This window comes from Pongo abelii, chromosome 11 (genome assembly GCF_028885655.2).
Source record: "Pongo abelii isolate AG06213 chromosome 11, NHGRI_mPonAbe1-v2.0_pri, whole genome shotgun sequence".
Lineage (NCBI taxonomy): Eukaryota > Metazoa > Chordata > Mammalia > Primates > Hominidae > Pongo > Pongo abelii.
In genome coordinates this window covers 134,492,265-134,516,135 of record NC_071996.2, presented here as the reverse complement: position 1 = coordinate 134,516,135, position 23,871 = coordinate 134,492,265, and the positions used below count along the sequence as shown (strand labels likewise).

The window sequence follows — 23,871 nt, the reverse complement described above, 5'->3', positions numbered from 1 at the left end:
GCATTGCTAATACTCAGAGAGAAGGATGAAGGGTTGTTTAGCAATCAACAAAAATCAAGGATTACTATTGCTGTGATTGTTTTCTGTGCATGCAAAAAAAAGTAATGCAGTGCTGTAGGAATGTGGCTGGGCAGGAACATGACTTTCGAAATCAAATGCATCTGAGTTCAAACCTCAAATCTGTCACTCACTGGATGTCCTTGGGCAAGCTGCTTCTCTGTGCTTCAATTTCCTTATCTGAAAAATGGGCCTGCTATCACCTACCTCGTAGGGTTGCTGGGAATAACTAAATGATTTTATGTATGTAAAGCAACTTTTTCTTTTTTTTTGAGACAGGGTTTCACTCTGTTGCCCAGGCTGGAGTGCAGTGGCGCAATCACAGCTCACTGCAGCCTTGACCTCCCTGGGCTCAGGTGATCCTCCTGTCTCAGCCTCCTGAGTAGCTGGGACTATAGGCGTGCACCACCACGCCCAGCTAATTTTTTAAATTTTCTTCTAGAGATGGGGTTTCACTGTGTTGCCCAGGCTGGTCTCCAACTCCTGGGCTTAAGTGATCGGCCCACCTTGGCCTCCCAAAGTGCTGGGAGTACAGGCATGAGCCAGGTGCCTGGCCTGTTTGAAGCCCTTAAACCACAACACTGGCAACAAAGTATTCGATACATGGAGCAGTTGGAGGAGAAACAGCATGAGGAGGAGGAAGAAAAGTGGGAACCAAAGCTATGGTGATTTCCATTTTTGGAACTGCTGTGACCTCGCATAGCACACTGTGCTTCTCATTGGATTTCCAGTGGGAGAGTTCCTGCTGCTTGAAATGTGATTTATGACAGTTATAAACCAAGATTTCAGCTTGTCTTCATGGAAGAATGCCGGCTAATAAAGATAGAAGGAATGATAGAATTAGATCATCACTATTTTGTAAAGACCCTCGTTATAACTGATTCAGTCAATATGGTCAACGTGTGCTAAGGCCGTAGGGTGAGAGGTCCTTGGGTATGGGATATTTACACATTACCAAACTACCATGTTGCAGATTATGTGTTAATTACAGTGGAGAAACCTTTTGGACATCATCTTAACTAAATGATCAAAATTAGGTTTATAAAATAAAAGACAAACATTGCATGTTCTCACTTACTTGTAGGATCTAAAAATGGAAACAATTGAACTCATGGAGGTAGACAGTTAGGATGGTTACCAGAGTGTGGGAAGGGGAGTGGTGGTGGTTGCAGGAGTGGGGGCGCTGTCAGAGGGAGGTAGGAATGGTTAATGCGTACAAAAAATAGAAAGTGAATAAGACCTACTATTTGACAGCACAACAGCGTGACTATAGTCAATAATAACTTAAATGAACATTTAACAATAACTAAAAGAGTATAATTGGAATGTTTGTAACACAGAGGATAAATGCTTTGAGGGGGATGGATAACCCATTCTCCATGATTTTACAATTGCATGTCTGTATCAAAACATCTCACATATCCCATAAATATATACACCTACATTGTACCCATAAATATTTAAAAAAATTTTTTTAAAGTTAGGTTTACAAATAATGAGACTAACATTATATGCCTGCTGATGTGATAACAGTAGTACTCTCTTATGTGTGGTTTCACTATCCTGAGTTTTAGCCACAGCCTGAAAATGTTAAATTTAAAACTCCACAAATAAACAATTCAAAAGTTTTATTTATTTCTCTATTTATTTATTACAACTTAAACGAACTTTATTTACTTGATTGAGAGCTTATTGTACATAAAATGTTTTATGTGGTTGAGCTTAGCTTTGTTCACACTGACTTCAGGGAGTCTGATTTTCTGTGCTCAAGATTGTTCAATTGCTGCTGTTGCCCTTGGTTTCTTTTCTTTCAGGATCAAGGTGGGTACTTTCGTGTAACATCTTATTTTTAATTCCTTCTCTGGCAATTCTTTCCTGGTTTCTTTGCTTTGCATAATTATACCTACAATGAAACCAGCATCCCAAAGTCACCAAGATAAATCCTCCTACTCCAACATCACATGATTTTCAAATTCTACTAGTTAACAAAAAAAAATGTCCAAAGCCAGCCACAACAGATCCTAATGAACCATACAATATTGAATCCCGGGCACAGGGAATATTTTCAACAACTGAAATGCCTAGGAGCTTAAAGAGCTTCCCCTTCGCGGGCTCGCAGGGCTCCGGAGCGGGGGCCATGGGGACGACTCCGCGCCTCCACCCGCCCAGCACGGCTGGCGCCGCGGGAGAAGGAAGACCGGCCAGCCGCGCCCCTCCCCGTCCTGCTAAAATTCACAAGTTTTAAATCACGCGCTGTTCTGAGCAGCGCAATGAAATCTGTCGCTGTCCCACTCCATCCTGCTCAGGATGTGAATCATCCCTCTGTCCCGCGTATCCATGCTGGAGACACCACCGGCCGTCAGTCACTAGTCCGCTAGCTGTCTAGCTTATCAGATCGACTGTCATGGTATCGCAGTGCCTGTGTTCAAGGAACCCTTATTTTACTAAATAATGGCGCCAAAGCACAAGCGTAGTGATGCCAGCAATTCGGATACGCCAAAGAGAAGACCTCAAGTGCTTCCTTTAAGCGAAAAGGCAAAAGTTCTCAAGAAACAAAATCTTTTGCTGAGATTGCCAAAATCTATGATCAGAATAAAATTTCCAATTCTGAAATTGTAAAGAAAGAAAAAGAATGTGTGCTGGTTTGCTGTTGTACCTCAAACTGCAAAAGTGATGACCACAGTGCGTGATAAGTGCTTAGTTAAGACGAAAAAGGCATTACATTTGTGGGTGGAAGACCTGAACAGAAACTTCTTCTGATTGGCGGCAGTCAGGCTTGGTACCCTTTGCAGTTTCAGGCATCCACAGGGGCATCTTAGAACTAGAAAAAAAAAAAAAAAAAAAAAAAAAGGTTAATCTGAATTACATCACGAGGCAGTAATTAGGCAAATAGAGATTCCAGAATAGTCCATTAGGCTCTCCAAGAATGTCAACGTCATGAAAGACGAAAAAAGGTGGGGAGACAGCTCTAGATGAAAAGGTATTAAACAGTCAAATACAAGGCGTGAACCCGGATTAGATGCAAGATAAAGATTTTTTAAAAATACAGATTATTAGATAATATTATTGTACCCATGTTAAATGTTAAATTTCTTCATTGTGATCATGGTATTGGGTTATGTAAGAGAATGTTCTTCTTTTAGGAGCTGCAGGTGAAGTAGTATTTAGGGGTGAAGTGAGCATATGTCTGCAACTTACTCCAAACGCTTCAGCAAAAATATATATATATTTAGTGAAGGGTAATTGGGTGTTTGTTTAACTGATTTTCAACTTTTCTGCAAGTTTGATATTTAAAAAAAATTAAAAGATGGCCAGGAGTGGTGGCTCACGCCTATAATCCCAACACTTTGGGAGGCTGGAGGCGGGTGGATCACTTGAGGTAAGGAGTTCGAGACCAACCTGGCCAACGTGGTGAAACTGCCATCTCTACTAAGAATACAAAAAATTAGCTGGGTGTGGTGGTGCATGTCTGTAGTCCCAGGTACTCGGGAGGCTGGGGCAGGAAAATTGCTTGAACCCAGGAGGCAGAGGTCGCAGTGAGCTGAGATTTTACCACTGCACTCCAGCCTGGGCAACAGAGTAAGACTCTATCTCAATAAATAAATAAATAAATAAATAAATAAATAAATAAATAAAGTAAATAAAATAAGTTTGGGAATAAAATCCTGCCTTCAGGTAAATGTTAGAACAAGACCTCCCACTGTCCTAGCTATTGGGATTCTCCTAAGAAGAATTAGGAATCCTCTAGTTTAAAGACACTGTATAGTTGGGCATGGCGGCTCATGCCTATAATCTCAGCACTTTGGGAGGCTGAGGAGGGAGGATCACTTGAGGCCAGGTGCTTGAGACCAACCTGGGCAATATAGTGAGACCCTGACTCTACAAAAAAAATTAAAATTAGCCAGATGTGGTGGCATACGCCTGTAGTCCCAGCTACTCAGGGGACTGAGGTAGGAGGATGGCTTGAGCCCGGGAGGTCAAGGCTGTAGTGAGCCATGATCACACCACTGCAGGCACACTCCAGCCTGGGCGATGGAACAAGACCCCGTCTCAAACAAAACAAAACAAAACTAAACAACAAAAAGACACTGGCATAATCTTTTCTGCCTGCGTTTTCCCATATGAGTCTCTTTTATGGTCTACCATTTAAGTATAATCCTTCTCTACATTTGAATTGTATTTGGTTTGCTTTACAATTCTAAGAGGTTTCCATTGAGCTGATGTTTAATAGGCCCTTGAGTAGTGATACTGCTAATGTGCTACTAAATTTAGTCACTGGAAATGTCTTAACAGGCTGAAGAGAATGTAAGATGAGAAAAACCTGTGTCTGTGTTGTGGGAATTCTGTACAGTTATGTAAGGTGAGCAAGGAATCTGTGTGAAAGCCACTTTCTTTCCTGAGAGCATCTGATGCACTGTCACGTGTGCCCATAACAAGGACTCAGATATGCTGTCACATCAAGGAGACATGGAAAATAGGAAGTCAAGACCTTTCTACTGGGTAAAAATGAGAAGAAATTTCCTTAAGGAAATAACACAAAATCATTAGACAGCTAACAACATTTGTTGTTTGTATTATCTGACAAAATTTCAACAGTGGATTGTGAATGATTCTTTTCTTTGCCACTCAAAGTAGATGGAGATTATAATTTCACAGAAATGGTATATGAGTTGGGATGCTAGCTCTTGGTGACAGAGATTACTGTCACATAGTAAAGGGATAAACATAGTGGAAGGAATTCAAAAGATGACTCTGTCCCTAACTGTAATTGCATCAAGGGATGACATGTTAGTTTCTTTTCACTTGCCAATTCCAATTGTTGGATGAGGATTGCTTAGAAGACTATATTAAGGATTCCTGGGACACTCCAGGCTCAGGGAGAAAGAGTACAGTAATTGATTAGTGATGTCTGTCATGACTTTTTTTGAAAGAGTGCAAGTGGCATGGAAGCCATATTTGCTAACTTTGAATTCTAAACACAAACTAAATTGAATGCTTAAAAAACACTAACACCTTCAGGAAAGCATGTATTAAAGTAATGATCATTGGCCTTGGTTAGTGGGTACAAAAAACCAGAAAGAATAAATAAGACCTAGTATTTGATAGCACAGCAGGGTGACTATAGTCAATAATAATTTAATTGTACATTTGAAAATAACTAAGAGTATAACTGGACTATTTGTAACACAAAGGATGAATGCTTTAGTTGATGGATACCTCATTTACCCTGATGTGATTATTACACATTGTATGCCTATATCAAAATCTCATGTACCCCATAAATATATACATCTACTATTACCCACAAAAATTAAAAATAAAAAGTTTAAGGCCGGGAGACTTCGGCCAGTGGCATGGAAAGGAGGGAACTAAGGCTGAAGTCTGAAAGCCAAGCTTTAAATCCAACAGAAAATGGACTAGAAGAGAGTTAAGCCAAGCCTTCTTCAGGACACAGAATGATAGCCGGCCCAGAGCAGAGGCTTGGCTCTGTAACTGTAGAAACACAGAGAAAGTTCTGGCTTGGATGAGGTGTTGGCAGTGCCATCTACACTGTGTCAGGGGAAGGGGCAAGGAGACCAGGTGCAAGGATGCACTTGGTCCACCTGACGCCAGGGGCAGCTGTTGTGGGCATGATTACGGGGCTGCATAGCCAGGGCTGTGAAACCTTTGCATCTCGGAACTTGCTCAGAAGCCCTCTGTTATGATTTGGCTTCCTGGGCAAGACAAGGTCCTGTTGATCAGAAGCCAGTGGGAAGCTGTGGTTTCCAGAATGAGCTCAGCTAACATAAGCTTGCTCCACAGGCCTGCTCATCAGACCTTGGAGCCTCTCAGGCTGAGGACTCGCCTTGGGAATCCCCTACCGGGAAGGTGGTTCCAGGAGACTGGGGAGGTGGAGGGGACTGCCAGCCTTCATCTCCTGGCCGTGTGCAGACTCACACCTACTCATGCTCCTGGTTTTTAAGAAGATCCACACTGGACAGATGTGTATCCTGGATGCTTCCAGCCTCTGCAGTTTCCTAGGAGATCCTGCTCTTTAGTGCCCTCCTGACAGTCAGCTGAGGGACACAGGATGTACAGGGTTTTACCAGGTTCTTGTCCCCTGATAGTGTCTGGGAAGATGTGTTTATTTCCCCTTCCTGCTGTAACACATTGCCATATATTAAGTGGCTTAAAATAACACAAATTTATTATCTTACAGTTCTGTAGGTTAGAAGCCCAACACAAGTCTCACTGGGCTAAAATCAGGGTGCTGGCAGGACTGTGTCCTCCTGGAGGCTCTAGAGGAAAACCTGTTTCTCTGCCTTTCCAGCTTCCAGAGCCGGTTCTTTCTGCAGCCCTTGGCTCATGGCCCCTTCTTCCGTCTTCAAACCCAGTAACAGTGGGTTGAGTCCTTCTCACATCCTATCCCTCTGTCTCTTCTGCCCTACTCTCTACCTTCAAGAACTCTTGTGATTACATTGGGCCTACCAGGATAATCCAGGATAATTGGCAACCTTAATTCCATTGGCAACCTTAATTTGCCATGTAATTTAACATACTCATCAGTTCTTGAGATTTGTACCCGGACATATTGGGATGGGGGAGATTATTCTGCCCACCTCAGAAGCCCCGAATGATGCTCCAGGATCCACACAACCACCGCCCCCACCTGGTTGCTGCTGGTCACTTTAGCCAGCCACCTCTCCTTCCTTCCTTCTGGCCACCTGGGAACTAGCTTTTCTGGGGTGCACATGCTTCCTGAGCCACTGCACCCAAGGATGGACCCAAGCATCACTCTACTTCTCCAAGGCCCAGCTGAAACAGAGGAAAACATTATCATTGTGACAACTGGCAGCAGAGGTCCTCATAGCTGGGGAAACACCTTGGCAACTGTTAGGGCAAATGGTGGAGCAGAGGACACAGACATCAGCAAGCACCTGGGCCACCATGCAGAGGCTTCAGCTGCTGTAAGGAAGGAAAAAGGAGGGGGAGAGAGAAGGGCCAGGAAAGCAGAAGGTGAGAGAAGCCTGCCTACAAGAGGCTGGCTCCTGTGGGGGCTGGCCTGAGGATGTTCCCTGGGGACAGGGTGGCCGTGGGCCATTTCAGCTGTGCAGATGCCCATTGGAAGCTTGTGTTTCTGTGATGTGAAATCTCCCTGTCTCTCTGCAGTCCCCGAGCTTCAGAAATGCCCATGACACCTTGTGGGCAGGGGGTCTCTATAGGACTCCTGGAAGAGGAGACAAGTAACTGACAAGCGGCACCATGGGAAAGGCAGAGGCTGTGGAGGTGTCAGCAGCCCTGCCCTGGGAATGTGCAGAAAACTTGGGAGGGCATTGGCCATCCCCAGACCACACAACAGGACATCCCACGGAGGGCTGTGGCCTTCCTTAGCCCTCTGGGCTCACAAGGAGCCAACCTCAACCTCATGTAGAGTTCAAGGCACGGCCAGGCTCCAGCTGACTTCTGGATCACACCTGCTAAGACCAGGTAGTACCTTTGAATCCAATATTATTACTGAAGGCTTGGGCATAAGAGGAGAGCACTTTAGTATAGAGGGAGCATTCCAAAGTGCTCACCAGGATTGTGGCTCCCGGCACACAAGCTGCGCTCGCCCTCAGGCTTTCCCTGTCCCTATAGGCCTTGGCCTGCTGCCTGCAGGAGGGTTTGCCCACATGTCCTGATGAGAGTTCAGGTGACTATGTTGTCTCTATCTTTGAGGTCTAGTAACCCCCCTCCCTCTCCAAACGTACCTTCTCTTGCCGGATGTGGTGGCTCACACTTGTAATCCCAGCACTTGGGAGGTTGAGGCAGGAGGATAGTTTGAGTCAGGAGTTTGAGACCAGCCTGGGCAACATAGCAAGACCCCCATCTCTGCAAAAAAATTAAAAAAAAAATTAGCCGGGCATGGTGGTACATACCTGTAGTCCCAGCTGCTCAGGAGGCTGAGGTAAGAGGATCACCTGAGCCCAGGATGTTAAGGTTGCAGTGAGCCATGATTGTGCCATTGCCCTCCAGCTTGGGCAACAGAGCAAGACCCTGTCTCACACACACATACACAAAACCCAATAACAACAAAAAACCCACAAATGTGCCTTCTCCGGGCCTAATGAAAGGGAAAAAATCCCTGCTTACCCTCAGTTGTCAAGATCCCAGCCGACTCCAAGTTGTGAACGGTACAAAGTGGAGCTGTCAGCCTTTTGAACTCCTCTGGGTCAAAGGATAGGCTATTTTTAAGGCCCCTGGTATGCGTTGCCAAGTTGCCTTCTAGAAACCACATAGGCTGCCCTCCTCCCTAGACATCTGCCAGCACTAAGCATTGCCATCTAATAAATCTCTGCCAAGTTGGTATGAAAAAATCTCATTTTCATTTTTAGTTCTTTGATTACGTGTGTATATTTTAAAAATTTGCATATTGTTTCAGGGAAACACTCTCAAACCATGTTCTTCCTCTGTTCTCACACCACCACAACAACAATCATCAACACAGAAGAAGAATTCTGGGACCAGATGTGTGGGGGGTTTTCCCACCAAGCCGCGGACAGCAGCGGGGTGTCCTCCAGTTCAATTCCAACACTGTCTACCTGGGGATAGTCTTATAGCCCACAGGCTGAGGGCTCAGTCCCAAGACTATCCCTGACCCAGACACAAGTCTGGCCCTTTGGAACTTCTGACCGACCAGCTTCAAGCTGGGGTTCCCACAATGCCCTCTTTGGGTTTGATCAATTTGCTGGAGTGGCTTACAGAACTCAGGGAAACACATTCGCCAGTTGATTCTAAAGGATGTTACAAAGGACACAGATGAAGAGATGCACAGGGCAAGGTATAGGGGAAGGGGCACGGAGCTTCCAGGAACCTCTGTGTGCTCAGCTTTCCGGAAGCTCTCTGAACCCTGTCCTCTTGGGGTTTTTATGGAAGCTTCATGATGTCAGCGTTCCTTCTCTCAGGGCATAGGACAGAACCCTCTCTGGGGAGAGTCTTAAGACCCACAATCAGAAAGGCGGGGGAAGATACGAGTCCTGCCTCGCGGCAGGTGAAAGGAGAGCAGCAGAAGGCCAGAGAGATTTTGTTTCCTGAGGCCTAACACAGCCACTGTCATAACATGAGACTGTAACAAGGGCTATGGGGGTTCCGGGCCAGGAACTGTGGACAAAAGCCAACACGTGTGTACTTATCATAACACCACACATGTCACTTCTTGTGAATGATATTAGTAATAATGAAAAACCTATTTCCAGTGTCACGAATCTCTATTTAGATGTGAGAAAAAATGTTTGACTTATGTGAAACAGAGAAGGTTTCCTTACGTGTGCAGCTCTCGTTATGAGGTCTGAGGCTGGAGTGGGGGAAAGAAGAGCAAAACGAGAAAAACAAAAAAGAGGGGAAAGAGAAGATGAGAAGAAAATAAAAGTGGCAAGAAGAGATAAAAAGACAAAAAAGCCAATTGCTCTGCATCTTGTCCTGGGTGCCATGCCTGGGAGACAGGCAGGTAGGCGATGGGCTGAGCAAGGTCTGCCCAGCTCACCCTGCATTCTGCCACATCATGTGCAGGCCAGTGGTTCCCAGACCATGTGGCTTCAGGACACCTTTACACTCTTAAAAAGTGTTAAGGATCTCAAAAAGCTCTTATCTATGTAGAAATCTATCAGTGTTTCCTATGTTAGAAATTAAAACAAAGAAACTGGCTGGGCGTGATGGCTCACGCCTATAATCCCAGCACTTGGGGAGGCCGAGGAGGGTGGATCACGATGTCAGGCGTTCAGCCTGGCCAGCATAGTGAAACTCCGTCTCTACTAAAAATACAAAAAAATTAGCCAGGTGTGGTGGCGGGTGCCTGTAATCCCAGCTATTTGGGAGGCTGAGGCAGAGAATTGCTTGAACCTGGGAGGCGGAGGTTGCAGTGAGCTGAGATTGCACCACTGTACTCCAGCCTGGATGACAGAGCAAGACTGTCTCAAAAAAAAAAAAAAAAAAAAAAGGAACTATATTATTTACATAAATAACATTTTTAATTAAAAATTATATTTTTCAAAGCAAAATAAATTTAGTGAGAAGAGAAGCATTATTTTTACATTTCCACAAATCTCTGTGATGCTGGGCTTCATGAAAGATGGCTGACCTCTCCTATCTCTATTCAATCTATTGTGGTATCACACAGCATAGAGCCTCCAGAAAAATCCACTCTACACTCACTAAAGGAAGACAGTGGAAAAGGAAATACTAACAACATTTCAGTATTATTATGAAAATACTTTTGACCTCATGGATCCCCAGAAAGTGTCCCAAGACCACCCTTCCCCACAGAGTGCCTGAGCCACACTTTGAGAAGCGCTGATCTAGGCCAGGGAATTGATGGAATCCACCCCATTCTTCCCAGGAAGGCAATCTTACAATAGCTATCAAGAGCTTTAAAAGCAGGATGGGCGTGGTGGCTCACGCCTGTGATCACAGCACATTGGGAAGCTGAGGCGGGCAGACCGCAAGATCAGGAGTTCGAAACCAGCCTGGTCAACATGGTGAAACCCCCATCTCCACTAAAAATACAAAAATTATCTGGGTATGGTGGCAGGTGCCTGTAATCCCAGCTACTTGAGAGGCTGAGCCAGGAGAATCGCTTTAACCCGGGAGACAGAGGTTGCAGTGAGCCGAGATTGCGCCATTGCACTCCAGCCTGGGTGGAAGAGTGAAACTCCGTCTCAAAGAAAACAAAACAAAACAAAAAACAAACAAAACAAACAAACAAACAAAAAAACCCCAAGAGCCATAAAAGCATTAGGGCCTGTTGATGTAGTGATTCCCCTTCGGGGACTATAGTTTATATTTATTAACTTTATTTTTTGAGACAGGGTCTCAGTCTGTCACCCAGGCTGGAGTGCAGTGGCACCATCCCAGCTCACTGCAGCCTTGACCTCCCTGGCTCAGATGATCCTCCCACCTCAGCCTCCTGAGGAGCTGGGACTACAGGTGCACGCCACCAAACCGGACTATTTTTTGTAAAGATGGGGTCTCCCTAAGTTTCCCGGGCTGGTCTTAAACTCCTGAGCTCAAGCAATCCTCCTGCCTCTGCCTCCCAAAGTGCTGGGATTAACAGGCTTGAGCCACCTCGCCCAACCCTCAGGGAATATATTTTAAAACAATAATTCCCAAAGGAAGGAAAAACTGCCTAAATGACCTATAATTGGGGAATGGTTAAATGAATGCTGGCATATATATTTAATAGAATATTATGTGGTTTGAAAGGATAATGATGAAGACTCTGCACTGGCATGGAAGGAATAGCTACAGCTCTAAGTGAAAAAATCCGTATTATATAACTGACTGTTCACCATGCCTGCCAATCTCACCCTGGCTCTGCCTGGAAACAAAGCCTCAAAGGCAATGAGAGAAAGTAGGTTCTACTCCATATATAAGGTAGGGACTATGGGAGAATTTTTCCTTCTTTTTTTGGTTTATTTTGATCTATTTAGTATTATTATTATTATTTTGCAATTAGTGAAAACAAAAATCAGGACTCGAATCTGTCTTGCTTCCCCAGATCAGTGTGGTTGGGAGGTGTGTGGAGAGCAGCCACCCAGACTCAGAGGTCGGAAGATGGGGAGGGAGGAAGGAGTGGGGGAGGCTGTGAGTGGGGAAGTCAGGCCCGGAGGGGCTGATAGCTCAGCTGGTTCTAAGTTCCCTTTCGGTGCTGACTGAGAAAGCTCTCCTAAACAGTTATTGTCAGAGGCCTGCGGGAGACACAGACCAAGCATAGGGGCTGTGCTTTGCCTCAACAAGGGAGGAAGCTTGGCGGGGGGGCCGGGGGGTGGGCGGTGGTGGCAACTGCAGCACCCAAGACCTCTTGGAGAGAACTGAAGTCAGGGGCCACACCCATGTCACAAAGGAGCCGGGTGGGCACTGCAGGCTTCATCCACTGATGGGGAGCTTGATAGACACCAAAGCCACCGTGGCCTGGTGAGGCGGGATGCAGAGTTTCTGCTTAGGTAGGACAGGGCCAGATTTGTATTTTAGGAAGCCTCGCTGTAGCTGGGTGCAGGCTATGTTAGGAGTTGGAGGGGGGCACCAGTTGAAGTTGAACACAGTGGTACTTAAAAAAAATAGCACTAAAAGGCTGGGTGTGGTGGTCAACACTTGTAATCCCAGCACTTTGGGAGGCCGAGGTGGGAGGATTGCTTGAGCCCAGGAGTTCGAGACCATCCTGGGCAATATAGTAAGACCTAGTCTCTACAAAAGTTAAAAATTAGCCTGGCATGGTGATGCGCCCCTGTGGTCCCAGCTACTTGGGAGGCTGAGGCAGGAGGATTGCTTGAGCCTGGGAGATCGAGGCTGCAGTAAGCTATGATTGGACTACTGCACTCTAGCCTGAGAGACAGAGTGAGACCCTGTCTCAAAAAAAAAAAAGATCATAAAGTTGACCAACAGACACTCCCTACTGGAGTAGGGAGTATGGGATGGGCTTTATTCCCCTGATTCCCCTGAGCTAAAAATGTAACCAGGGTCCCAATTACACCTTGCAACTTAGATGCAATCTTCTAGGATTGCAAATGTGCTCTTTCATCGTGTTCTTGCCCTTTGCATTGGAGCACAATTGGCTGGTGCAAGTCCAAGGTGCAGCTGGCAGGCTCCAGCTTCGCTGCTGCAGCACACCTAACCAACCTCAGTAAGATCGCCCCATAACCAACAAAACTCTGGTGGTGCTGACCAAGGAGAGACTGATACACAAACTGGGTTGTTGGCATCCAGGCAGATTCCCCCACCCATAGTGGAAAGGAGTAATTTGCCAGCTAATGGCTGTTTCTGGCTTGGGCATGATGAAGGGATGGAAGGCGTGGATCTGTGGTGTGGCCAATGTGATGGGCCCGTCAGAAAGTTGAATACATTAAAGTCAAACATAGGAAATGAGCAATAGGGTTAGTTCACCATGAACCTATGTCAATTCTTATTTACTTTTCAAGGTGCACTAAAATATGATGTGATTAAGATGTTCTGCTCTCTAGTTTGGTGTGTGTCTCAAAGAACCCCGGTGGAGCCCTAAAGAGCCACATGAGCACCCCCAGCCACAGCTGCCTTGCCCTGGCCCCTGCCCCGATTAGGCCCTGGAGGTCCCTAAAAGGTCTGATGGGCTAGGCCTGCTTTCTTCCAGCTCTGCCAGAGCGGAAACTTGGCCCCAGCTATGGCCTAGTCCGGGTGTGGGCTGCAGTGGGAACTTGTCCCGTGCTATTGGGACACCCTGCTCAGCTTCCACAACCATCAGCTTCTGCCAGCCTCATTTCACTGATCTCTAGTTCATTGATCTCTACCCTCCACCACTTACACTGACCTCGTGGCATCTTGACCTAATACTACAGGGTGCATCTCTTCTGATGAGGACACTTTTTTCTCCACACTCTCCAGTCCCCAGCTTTGTTAAGGTACACATGAGAAAAATTGGATATGTGAATGATGAACAGTGTGATGTTTTGATATATGTATACATTGGGAAATGATTAAATCAAGCTAATGAACACATCCACCAATCACATAGTTATCTTTTTTTGTGTGTGGTGAGAACATTTCAAATTTACTCTTGCAGCAATTTCCAAGTTTACAATACAGAACTATTAACTACAGTCACCATGCTATTATATACAATAGATCTCCAGAACGTATTCCTCTTAACTGAAATACCTTTGACCAGCATCTCCCCATTCCACACCCTCCCTAGCCCTCCAGCCCCTGGAAACCCCCATCCTATTCCCTGGTTCTGTGAGTTTTGACTTCTTTAAATTCCACGTATAAGTGAGGTCATGCAGTATGTGTCTTTCTGAGTCTGGTTTATTTCACTGAGCATAATGCCCTCTGGGTTCATTTATGTTGTCACAAATGACAAAATTCCCTTTTTTTAATGGCTAAATAATATTTCATTGTGTATATGTTTTTAATCCATTCATCCACTGATGGACACTTAGGCTGATTCCCTATCTTGGTTATTGTGAATAAAAAGGACACTTTTTAATGCAACTACCGTGCCATCATCTTAGCTAACAAAATTAAAAGTCAATCTGTAGACCGGGCGTGGTGGCTCACCCCTGTAATCCCAGCACTTTGGGAGGAGAGGCGGACGGATCACGAGGTTAGGAGATCCAGACCATCCTGGCTAATACGGTGAAACCCCGTCTCTACAAAAAATTAACCAGGTGTGGTGGCACGTGCCTGTAGTCCCAGCTACTTGGGAGGCTGAGGCAGGAGAATGGCGTGAACCCGGGAGGTGGAGCTTGCAGTGAGCCGAGATAGTGCCATTGCACTCCAGCCTGGGCAACAGAACGAGACTCCATCTCAAAAAAAAAAAAAAAGTGAATCTGTAATATCGTCCACCACGAAATCCATATTCAGATTCCTCCATTGTGTCAAAACTGTCTTTTTATGGCTGGTTTGTTCAAATCAGGGCTCAAATAAGGGCGCGGGTTGCATTCTTTCAAAGTCACCCCTTTTTTTCTCCTTGCCTTTTCATGTCATTGATTTGTTGGAGAAACTGGGTCACTGTCTGGGAGTGCATTCTCAATGCACAGCAAATAATTGGAATCCTCTGTCCAGCGCTTGCCCTTGGAAAGGCCTCCACGCAGGAGGCAACTGCCTCCCGGAACTCAGTCCTCTCTCAGCCTCTTTCCACCTCAAATCCCAACCACACACTCGCCACCCACGTCCCCGCTTCATTCTGCGAACTGTCTTTCCTCTCCCCCGCCGCCATCTTTTTGCGCGGATCACCTTAGCCTGTCTGTCTTCTGTAGTTTTCTATCTGCTTTGTCCACGACCAGAATTTGTTACTACCAAGGAGGGCCAGCAGACACAAATCCTTCCCCTAGAGGCTGGTGGGAGGAAGGAAGGCAGCTCCCAGCCCCAGGGTGAGACTCCTGCTCCTGCTTCATGGAGGGCGATGTGCGGAAACCTTACCTGGTTCTTCCCCGGGCAGCGAGTGTGGGTGGCTGGGACAGCATCTACGTTCGTTGTCGCATCTGCAGGGCCTAGTGCAGCGCCTGGTACTTGCAGGGCATCAAGAATGATTCTTGGAGGGCTGAACAACCAGCATGAGGGCAGGCAATGGGCCTTCTTTGTTGTCTTTGATACAGTGGCCAGGCCTGAAGAATCAGGATGAACAAGCGGAATGTGAATTTGTTATTTTTGTTTTTAATTTTTCTGGTACATAGTAGGTGTCTGTATTTACGGGGTACATGAGATCAAACTAAATTTGTGACAAAGCATTCAGTTATATTCTCTCCACTCCTGAAAGATTGTCTTCACCTTCAGCGAAAGCTAATCATGCTGTAGGACGTCACTGTTGAGTCGTTCTCCGGGGGCTCCCAGAGACACGGCATTCTTGTTTTCACTCTGAGAATTAAATCTTGTGCCGGGTGTCACAGTCATCTCTGCTGTGGACATTTCCCTCTGAGCTAACCCGCGATGGTTACTGGAAATCACGGCTCCTCCAGCTCCCTCCACAGGCTTTCTCCCCTTCTCTTCCACACTTCCGGGGTTTGCCTGGGGATCCGAGTCTCTACACTGGTGAAGCAGGCACAGCTGTCAGGTCGCAGACTCACATGTGCAGGACCATAGCGTCTGGGTCATCAAGCTCATGGAAGCCCCGGGGACAATCATGTGGGCACACGTGGGAGGGATGTGGATTTGCCCCTTTCCACACCACAGCTTTGCCCCGTCCAATGTCCAGTGGTGGGTAATTTCCTGGGAAGTCTCCTTGAGGTCCTCTCTGGGATCCAGCATCTGCGACCAAGATGCTGTTGTGTGTGTAATGAATGGCAGAAGGCATCTTCATGGAGAGGCTTCTCACTTGGCTACTCTTGCTGGTCCTCCTCCTGGGCTAGGGCCAGGGAGAAGAGGGACAGCCCGAGGGCCCCTTCCTAAGACAGACCCTGTGTTAGGCCATTCTTATGTTGCTATAAAGAAGTACCTGAGGCTGGATAATTTATAAAGAAAAGAGGTTTAATTGGCTCACTGTTCTGTAGACTTTATATGAAGTGTGGTGCCGGCATCTGCCCTGCTTCTGATGAGATCTTGCTTGCAATTTTGGCAGAAGGTGAAGAGGGAGCTGGCATCTCACATGGCCAGAGTGGGAGCAGAGGAGGGGTGGGGAGGTGCTGCACACTTTCAAACAGCCAGTTCTCGCAAGAAGGAACTCGCTACTGAGAGGACAGCACCAAGGGGAGGGCACAAGATCATTCATGGGAAATCCACTCCCATGATCCAACCCCCTCCACCAGGCCCCGCCTCCAGCACTGGGGATGACAGTTCAACATGAGATTTAGAGGGGACAACACCCAAACTCCATCAGACCCTGAACGGGGATAGCTCTTAGCTCTCCAGGCTCTTGCTCCGTGACCTACTCTGGCATTGTTGCCTCTCTTGCTTGGCCCCCCGGCTGGGGATGCCCAGAGACAAACATGGGTACTGCTGCTCCTGCCAGGAAATTCCTGAGCCCAGACGTCTGTTAGCACCCACGCCCAGGGCTGGCTGGGCTTCTTGGCCCTCCATGGAGGGGCTAGTGGGAGAGGGGAGGAGGTGCACAGGAAGGAGGGGCTGCTCTGGAAGGCGATAGCCAGCCAAGCTCTCAGGCAGTCTCTGGGCGGGGAGCCAGCCAGGATGCTGTCCTGCTAACACGGGATGGCTCCGGATGTAGATGGGCCTTGACCTGGCTCCAGCCCAAGCACTGCCCGGGACAGCCTCTGCTGGGGCCTCAGTTTCCACCTCTCTACAATGGGCACAGTTGTGCTACAGAGAGTGCTCTCTCTCTCCTCTCTCTCTCTTTCTCTCCTCTCTCTCTCCTTTCTCTCTCTGTCCTCTCTCTCTCCTCTCTCTCTCCTCTCTCCTCTCTTCTCCTCTCCTCTCCTCTCCTCTCCTCTCCTCTCTCTCTCCTTTCTCTCTCTCTCCTCTCTCTCTCCTCTCTCTCTCCTCTCTCCTCTCCTCTCCTCTCCTCTCCCCTCCCCTCCCCTCCCCTCCCCTCCCCTCCCCTCCCCTCCCCTCCCCTCCCCTCCCCTCCTCTCCTCTCCTCTCCTCTCCTCTCCTCTCCTCTCCTCTCCTCTCCTCGTCACAAGGACAAACCCTAGGGGAACAGAAGCAGGATGGAACTCTGACTTCAAAGCCCCAGGGTCGTGCTCTCACTCTGTTCATTGGCAATGATGAAGGAAAAATGGGTCTGCTTTCACCCAGCTGTCCCTAGCCTGCCCCTTCTCCTGCCGCTTCCATGTCTCTTCCCCCTTACCCCATTCTTGTGGATGGGGGTGGGGGGTGGGCAGTGGGGGGTTCCTTCCTCTGGGTCTGGTGCCCACCCTCCCCATCGGGCCCTTCTCAACCAGCCAAGCTCCCTTCTCTCACTGGCTGCCCCTGGCCTTTGGACCCTGCCACCCTGCAGCCCCCTGAAGTCCCTTTCCCCGTGGCCCACTCTCCCTCTGCTCTTTCGGCTTGGCTCTCTCTCTGCTCTTCACTCCTTCTGTGCCCTCGACCTCCCTTTTGGCCTTTCTCTGGCCTCCAGCCACCAGGGCAGATGCTCTACCGCCCCCTCCCGCTCTCCCCCGGCACCTGCCTCTTCCACCTGCCCTCCCTTGGCCTTTCCTGCAAACCGTCCTGGGGGCCTGAGTGGGGAATGGAGGCCGGAGGGCAGTGGCTGGTCCCTTGTGGGGTTGGTCTGGGACTCCTGCCCCTGAGGACTAAGGAATTCTCTCTCTCTCAGCTGCTGTGCTGGGGACACTCCCTGAGGGAGGCAGGGCCAGGAGGCCTGGCTGAGGCAGGAGAAAGAGGCAGAAGAAGGAGGCAGGCCCTTGACTCTGTCCTGGGCCCCCTTTCTGTGATCTTCTGGCATTCTCAGGGGTCTGCCCAGCCCCGGAGTGTGAGTGTGGGGGTGGCCCCGCTGAACATATTTGTGCTGTTCTGTTGGTTCTGACAGTGTCCTTCCTGCCCCTTCTGGTCTGTGTCACATTCACTTTGATCTCAAAATGTTTTCTGAAATTGCTCAGAAAAGAAAAGGCCCAGTATAGCCCCCATTACAGGGAGGGTAGCTCAGAGGGGGCCACTACCCTGGGCATTAGGCTCCCCTGCACTCTGGATCCCAGAATGTCCAGGACCCCTGGGCTGGAGAACAAAGGGCCATCTCTCAATGATCAGTCAATAACTCATCAAATATTTATTAAAGAGAGCAGACAGGATCCCGTAGATCTTACAACGTAAGATGCAAATAGATATCAAGCAAATACTTGAAATGTTTTAATGTTTAAGATATTTAAAAAGCACAACCTTTGGAGGAAGATGAAGGCATGACATGAGCTGACAAAGGGAACCCCAAGTTGAGTTGGAGGTTAGGGAAGACCTCCCTGGGGGAGTGATGTTCAACCTGAGACCTGAAGGACAGGGAGTCCCTGGGGATGTGACCCAGAGCCAGAGATGAGACTGGGACCTCATTTGTCCCTGAGCTTCCTCCAGCCACAGTCCAGCTCTGCTTGGTGAGAGCATCGCAAATAGGAAAGTCACGAGGTGGTAGGTGGTGGTCCCAGAGAGGGAAGGCCAGGAGACCGTGGGAAGTGGTGGGCACACAGCTCGCCATGGCAGAGGAGGCAGAAACACATGTGGCCATGGGAGAGCCCAGGTTGAGTGTCCTGGGTCTGGGAGAGGGGGCAGGCCCCCCGGGATACCACCCTGGGTTCAGGTTCAAATGCTATGCTCAGTCTGAGGGACTCCTGGTACTTGTCTTTCTTCCAGCAAAGGGCCCTGCTCACTGTGGACTCTGGGCACTCAGAGGGCAGCTGTGCTGGCCACCAGCAGCCAGCCAGGTCAGGACTGCACTCCTGCAGCCTCCCTGGGAGTGGCTGTGGGCTCCTGTGGGGTGCTGGATGGAGCATCTAGAGGGTTCTCTCTGAGCCTGGAGGCATCCAGGCATCGGGCCCTCCAACCCCTTCTTTCATACTCTTAGATCTGCCCAGCTGGGGTGAGGTGGCCACCCAGCAGCAGCATGGGCCCCCAGGGAGGCAGGTGCTGCGAGTCCTGGCCCAGTGACCCCTGAGAGCTCACAAACAGGGCACAGGGTGCTGCCCACTCTAAGGAGGCACAGTGTGGACTGGCTCCTCCCTAAGCACAGCCTGGTGTGTGTCAGGGTCCAGAATGATGCTGTCTTTGGCCCCTGGAGACTTCTCAGTCTTGATAAGCGCCTTCCTGCAGGACGAGTTCATGCTCTGGAGACACCCTCCACTATCTTCAGGGGGCTGCTTCAGAATTCACAGCAGTTTTAGGCCCGGGGAGCCTGGACCCCTCCCACTGATGGCCTTGAATCTGCAGATGATTATGAAGAGAACGCAGCCTGTCAGGAAACCCCAGCCTTAAGCTCTGAATTTTAATGCCAAGGGTGGGTGCCAGGAGGGAGGTGGCTGTGTAAGCGCCGCCCCCGCTGAGACCCCATGAGCGGTTAGCCCCCTTCCTCGCTTTCTCCATCTGGCTGCTGGGCCCCGGTCCAGGCGCAGGCTGAAGGGCCTCCTGCCTGCTCCTGCGAGGCTGTAGCTGCCCCAAGCCATTTGCATCCACCCCTCAGGTCCCAGCATCGCAGGACTCCAGGGGGCCACGTAGCTCAGGGCGGACTGGCTCTTTCTGGTGCCTGGCAGGACACTTTGGGCCTACTGGGGGTGGCAGTGGCAGGCCAAGAAGATGCCTGGGGTGGGAGGATTAGCTGTCCCCCCCCAACACACCCCTTCTCCCAGGGGTGTGATGTCTCTTCAGCCTGTGGCTGGCTCTCCCCGCTGCAGCCTGCTTGCCCCTGGGTGGGGAGGGATAGTGGCACTGGCCTCCTCCCGAAACAAGGACTTCCTCTGCCCATCGTGCCTGGGGATGCCGGCTGGCCGTTCAACTTCCGCACTATCTCCTCACCTGGTTCTACCCAGGCTCCTTGTTCCCTTTAGAGCAAGCACTGGCCTGCACGCCAGGCTCTCCCCCTTCTCCAGGGGTACATGGACACACCTGGCCCTGTTATTGCCAGAGACCCACAGACGCCTTTCTTTAGGGGTTGTGAATCCTCTGGCCTCCTGCTCAGGTGCCCTAGAAGACCCCCCGATGCATGTCTAGGGAGCCAGTGGTATGAGATTCCAGCTCTTGCAGCCCAGGGAGCTGGGCAGCCAGGGAGATGCCAACTTCTCAGGGCAACAAAGTGGGCCACTTCCGAGAACACCCCCAGACTACTGTCACCCCTTCTGGTTTGGAAACTTCCCTGGGAAGCATCTAGGGCTTGTCATTCCCTGGCTCCAAACTGCCCCACCCTTGAAGACCCTCCCTTCTTTCTATGACCTGCGACATCTCCCAGCTCCCCCAGGCACCAGCATCTCAGACAGGGTTGACCACGGGCAGAGCTGTGCCATGCCCACCCCAGTAAGGAGATCAATGGCACAGCTCCTTGGAGCCACCGGAAAGAGCCCTGCCCCCCAGAACTCCACAGCCCTTCTGCCCGCTGGGGGCAAAGCGGATCTCTCGGTTCTCTGCACTCAGCCTAGGCCCCAGGGCTGCAGGGACAAAGGAGAAGTCGTGGGTAGGTTGTGGCGAGTGCTCATTGTTGGCTAGTTGGCTTCTTCAGTCTCCATCTCGAGAACTGGCCACATGGCAGGAGCCCTCTGTGCTAGATGTTTCCATACCCCAGGCGGCGAGGTGGGAGCCATGCTGCAGCTGACTTTCTTCTTGAAGTACTACTTGGGGGCAATGTTTAATGAGCTCTTTAAAAGGCCATGCCCTCCTGGAGTTGTTTACCGAGACCCAGAAGAGATGCAGCTAGACTCGAGGCTGTCATGAACAAATAATGAGGTTTAGAGGCTTTTTGTCTCCTGCCCTAAATGACATCCTTCACGTCAGGCAAGGTTCCGAGATGCCACGGAGCCCACATGGCTGCCCCAGTGCCTCTGCCAGTGGCTGGACAAGAGGCTCCGGCTCCTTGAGCCTCCTCCAGCCCTGCCCTGCCCGCTGCTCCAGCCTCCAGGACAGCCTCGGAAGTTCTGGAGCTGGTGAAGTTAAGCCAAATGAGCACCTGGGATTTTTATTTACTCTCTGATCCCAGCATCCCCAGCCCCAGTCAAACTGCCCCAGTCTTTCCTTCAAGTGAAGAGACATCAGGAAATACTAATATTTTTCTAAGCAATATAAAATATTTGTTAAAACCATCTCACAGAAAAACACGGTAAAAGACTAGGTTCTGTAGGAATGGCTCAATCATTTTTTTTTTTTTTGGTCATCTGGTTACAGAAAGAGAACTTTGATTGTATTTCTTACTTAGTTTAGAAGGAGTAAAAGGTATCACATTGTCTTTTGAAGAAAATTGATTCCATATAAATCCCACCCTGATGGCCTCATTTCCTCAAATGGAAGTTAAGGGAGCCCTTGCCTGGCTGGCTTCTTTTTATGTGATGTTTTACACAAACCCCCAATTATTAGTATAAGAATGAGTCTAACCTTGGTTTTTTGTTTTTTGTTTTTTTTTTTTTTTGAGACAGGGTCTTGCTCTATCTCCCAGGATGGAGTACAGTGGTGCAATCACGGCTTACTGCAGCCTCAATCTCCTGTGCTTAAGTGATCTGCCCAAGTAGCTGGGACCACAGGTGCACACCACCATGCCCAGCTAATTTTTTTTTTTTTTGGTAGAGATGAGGGTCTCAATATATTGCCTAGGCTGGTCTCAAACTCCTGAGCTCAAGTAATCCTCCTGCCTCTGCCTCCCAAAGTGTGAGGATTACAAGCATGAGCCACTGTGCCCCAAATTTTAGATTTAAGTATCTTGTTCTACTGAGTAAATTTTCTCTATTCTGTTTGGTGATTGTGGCAGCATCTGTGTTTTGTAGTTTACAGAAATTAGCATAAACATTCTTCTAGATGAGGTCTCTACTGCTTGTCTTTTTGAATGAGCCAGGGCAAGACTTTTTTCTATGGTTTACATGTTTACCCCAAATCTACAAAACAAATAATCATAGTTTATCATATAATAACATTTTTTTGGTGACTGTTGGAAATAAATGCTCAGTCCACAAAGAAGAATCAGGACTCCAGCAAAAAGCTCTCTCAGTAAGGCAATTTTCTTCTGCAGAAGGGTGCAACTTGCACCAGTCATGATCACAAGAGCACACCAAGTGGGGTAGGGCAGGGGTTTTTATCCCTAACGCAATTAGTTCTTACTGCTGTGTTTTTTCCCCATTGGCTGGGGTTGGGCTGCATAATCGAAGCTAGTCTGATTGGCTAAGGTTTAAAATTGAATAGGGTCAATTAGGCAGGAAGGTAGAGGCTGCCCGTTACTGGGTGGGAAGGCATGCCTGGAGTTGTCTGGGTGCAGCAAAGGCAGGGAGGGTTGTTTACAGAACAGGTAGCTAGGAGACAAGGAAGTACAAGGAAGTTGGTCTTAAGAAACAAAGAACAGGGACCTAAACCTTTCTGAAGAGGAATTTATCATCTCTGACAGTGACAATGCCTCACTCTCTTGCCCAAACTGGAGTGCACTGGCACAGTCACGACTCACTGGAGCCTCTAACTCCTGGACTCAAGTGATCCTTCCATCTCAGCCTCCCAAGTAGCTAGGACCACAAGTGTGCACCACCACACCTGGCTAATTAAAACAAATTTTGTAGAGATGGGGTCTTACTATGTTGTTGCCCAGGTAGGTCTCAAACTCCTGGCCTCAAGCAATCCTCCCACCTCAGCCTCCCAAAATGTTGGGATTACAGGTGTCAGCCACTGTGCCTGGCCTAGAATACATTTTTACTTAATGTTTCCAGTCATACAGCCCAATGGAAAATCAGAATCATTTTATTCAAGGAAGGCTATTGTGTTTTAAAGTTTATTAATAAACTTAGGAGACTAGGGAGGTAAGAAGAAGACTAGGGAAGCGGTATTTGACATAGGAAATCTGGCTCAGGTTAGATCAAGAGTCCTGACTTCTATTCCTTTGTATACAAGCATAAAAAGAAGAATCATAAATATAAATTACTTTCCCCTTAGCCTCCAACCAAACAACTTAGTCAGCTTTTGACAACTTGAGTAATAACTCAAGAGAAATTCTAATAATTCATTTTTGTGTTAAGACAACTGTCACCAGACTTATCTCTGGGGATCATCCTGGCCTCAAGGGTTTTTATAGACAACTACCTTTCATGAGCCTAAATCCACATATTGGATGCTCTCCTTGGTCCCCTTTGAGCCACTCCTGCAGGCAGAACCTCTATGTACATTGCTGCTGTCCAACAGGATGTTTGTATCAGTCCATTCTCATGTTGCTAATAAACACATACCCAAGACCGGGTAATTTATAAAGAAAACCGGTTTAATTGACTCACAGTTCAGCATGGCTGGGGAGGCCTCAGGAAACTTATAGTCAGGTGGAAGGGGAAGGAAACATGTCCTTCTTCACATGGCATCATAAGAGAAGTGCCAAGCAAAGTGGGGAAAGCCCCTTATAAAACAATCAGATCTCATGAGAACTCACTCACTATCATGAGAACAGGATGAGGGTAACCGCTCCCATGATTCAGTTACCTCCCACCAGGTCCCTCTCACGACATGTGGAGATTATGAGAACTACAATTCAAGATGAGATTTGGGTGGGGACACAGCCAAACCATATCAGTGTTCTTGCTTTCCTCTGCCAAGATTCAGTACTGGCCACTGGCTTACCTTCAAGGCTCCTTCACATACCGGCCAGACTTTGTCTGGAATCTTCCTTTGGCTTTTGCAATTCTCCTACCTCTGACTAACTCCTTTCCACCTTTGTGCATTCCGGTCTCTCTGCCAACCTCTTTAATATTCTCTTCCCCAGATTCACTCTTTATTTTCTCACACTGCATGTTATTT

General features: G+C 48.3%; 1 protein-coding gene and 1 long non-coding RNA gene across 2 annotated transcripts; both read right to left on the bottom strand.

The window, feature by feature from the left end:
• Positions 1 to 1,670: 1,670 nt before the first annotated feature.
• LOC100460220 (cytochrome c oxidase assembly protein COX20, mitochondrial-like) lies at positions 1,671 to 2,196 on the bottom strand. The gene is given in 2 exon segments (XM_054549963.2): positions 1,671 to 2,045; positions 2,047 to 2,196. Coding segments are annotated over 2 exon segments (192 nt in total). The 3' UTR covers positions 1,671 to 2,003.
• Positions 1,671 to 8,370, bottom strand: LOC129058160 (uncharacterized). Its single transcript, XR_008523062.2, has 4 exons — positions 8,170 to 8,370; positions 7,788 to 7,908; positions 2,780 to 2,878; positions 1,671 to 1,960 (listed from the first exon to the last, which is right to left on the bottom strand). It is a non-coding gene; the product is annotated as an uncharacterized LOC129058160 (long non-coding RNA).
• Positions 8,371 to 23,871: the final 15,501 nt, after the last annotated feature.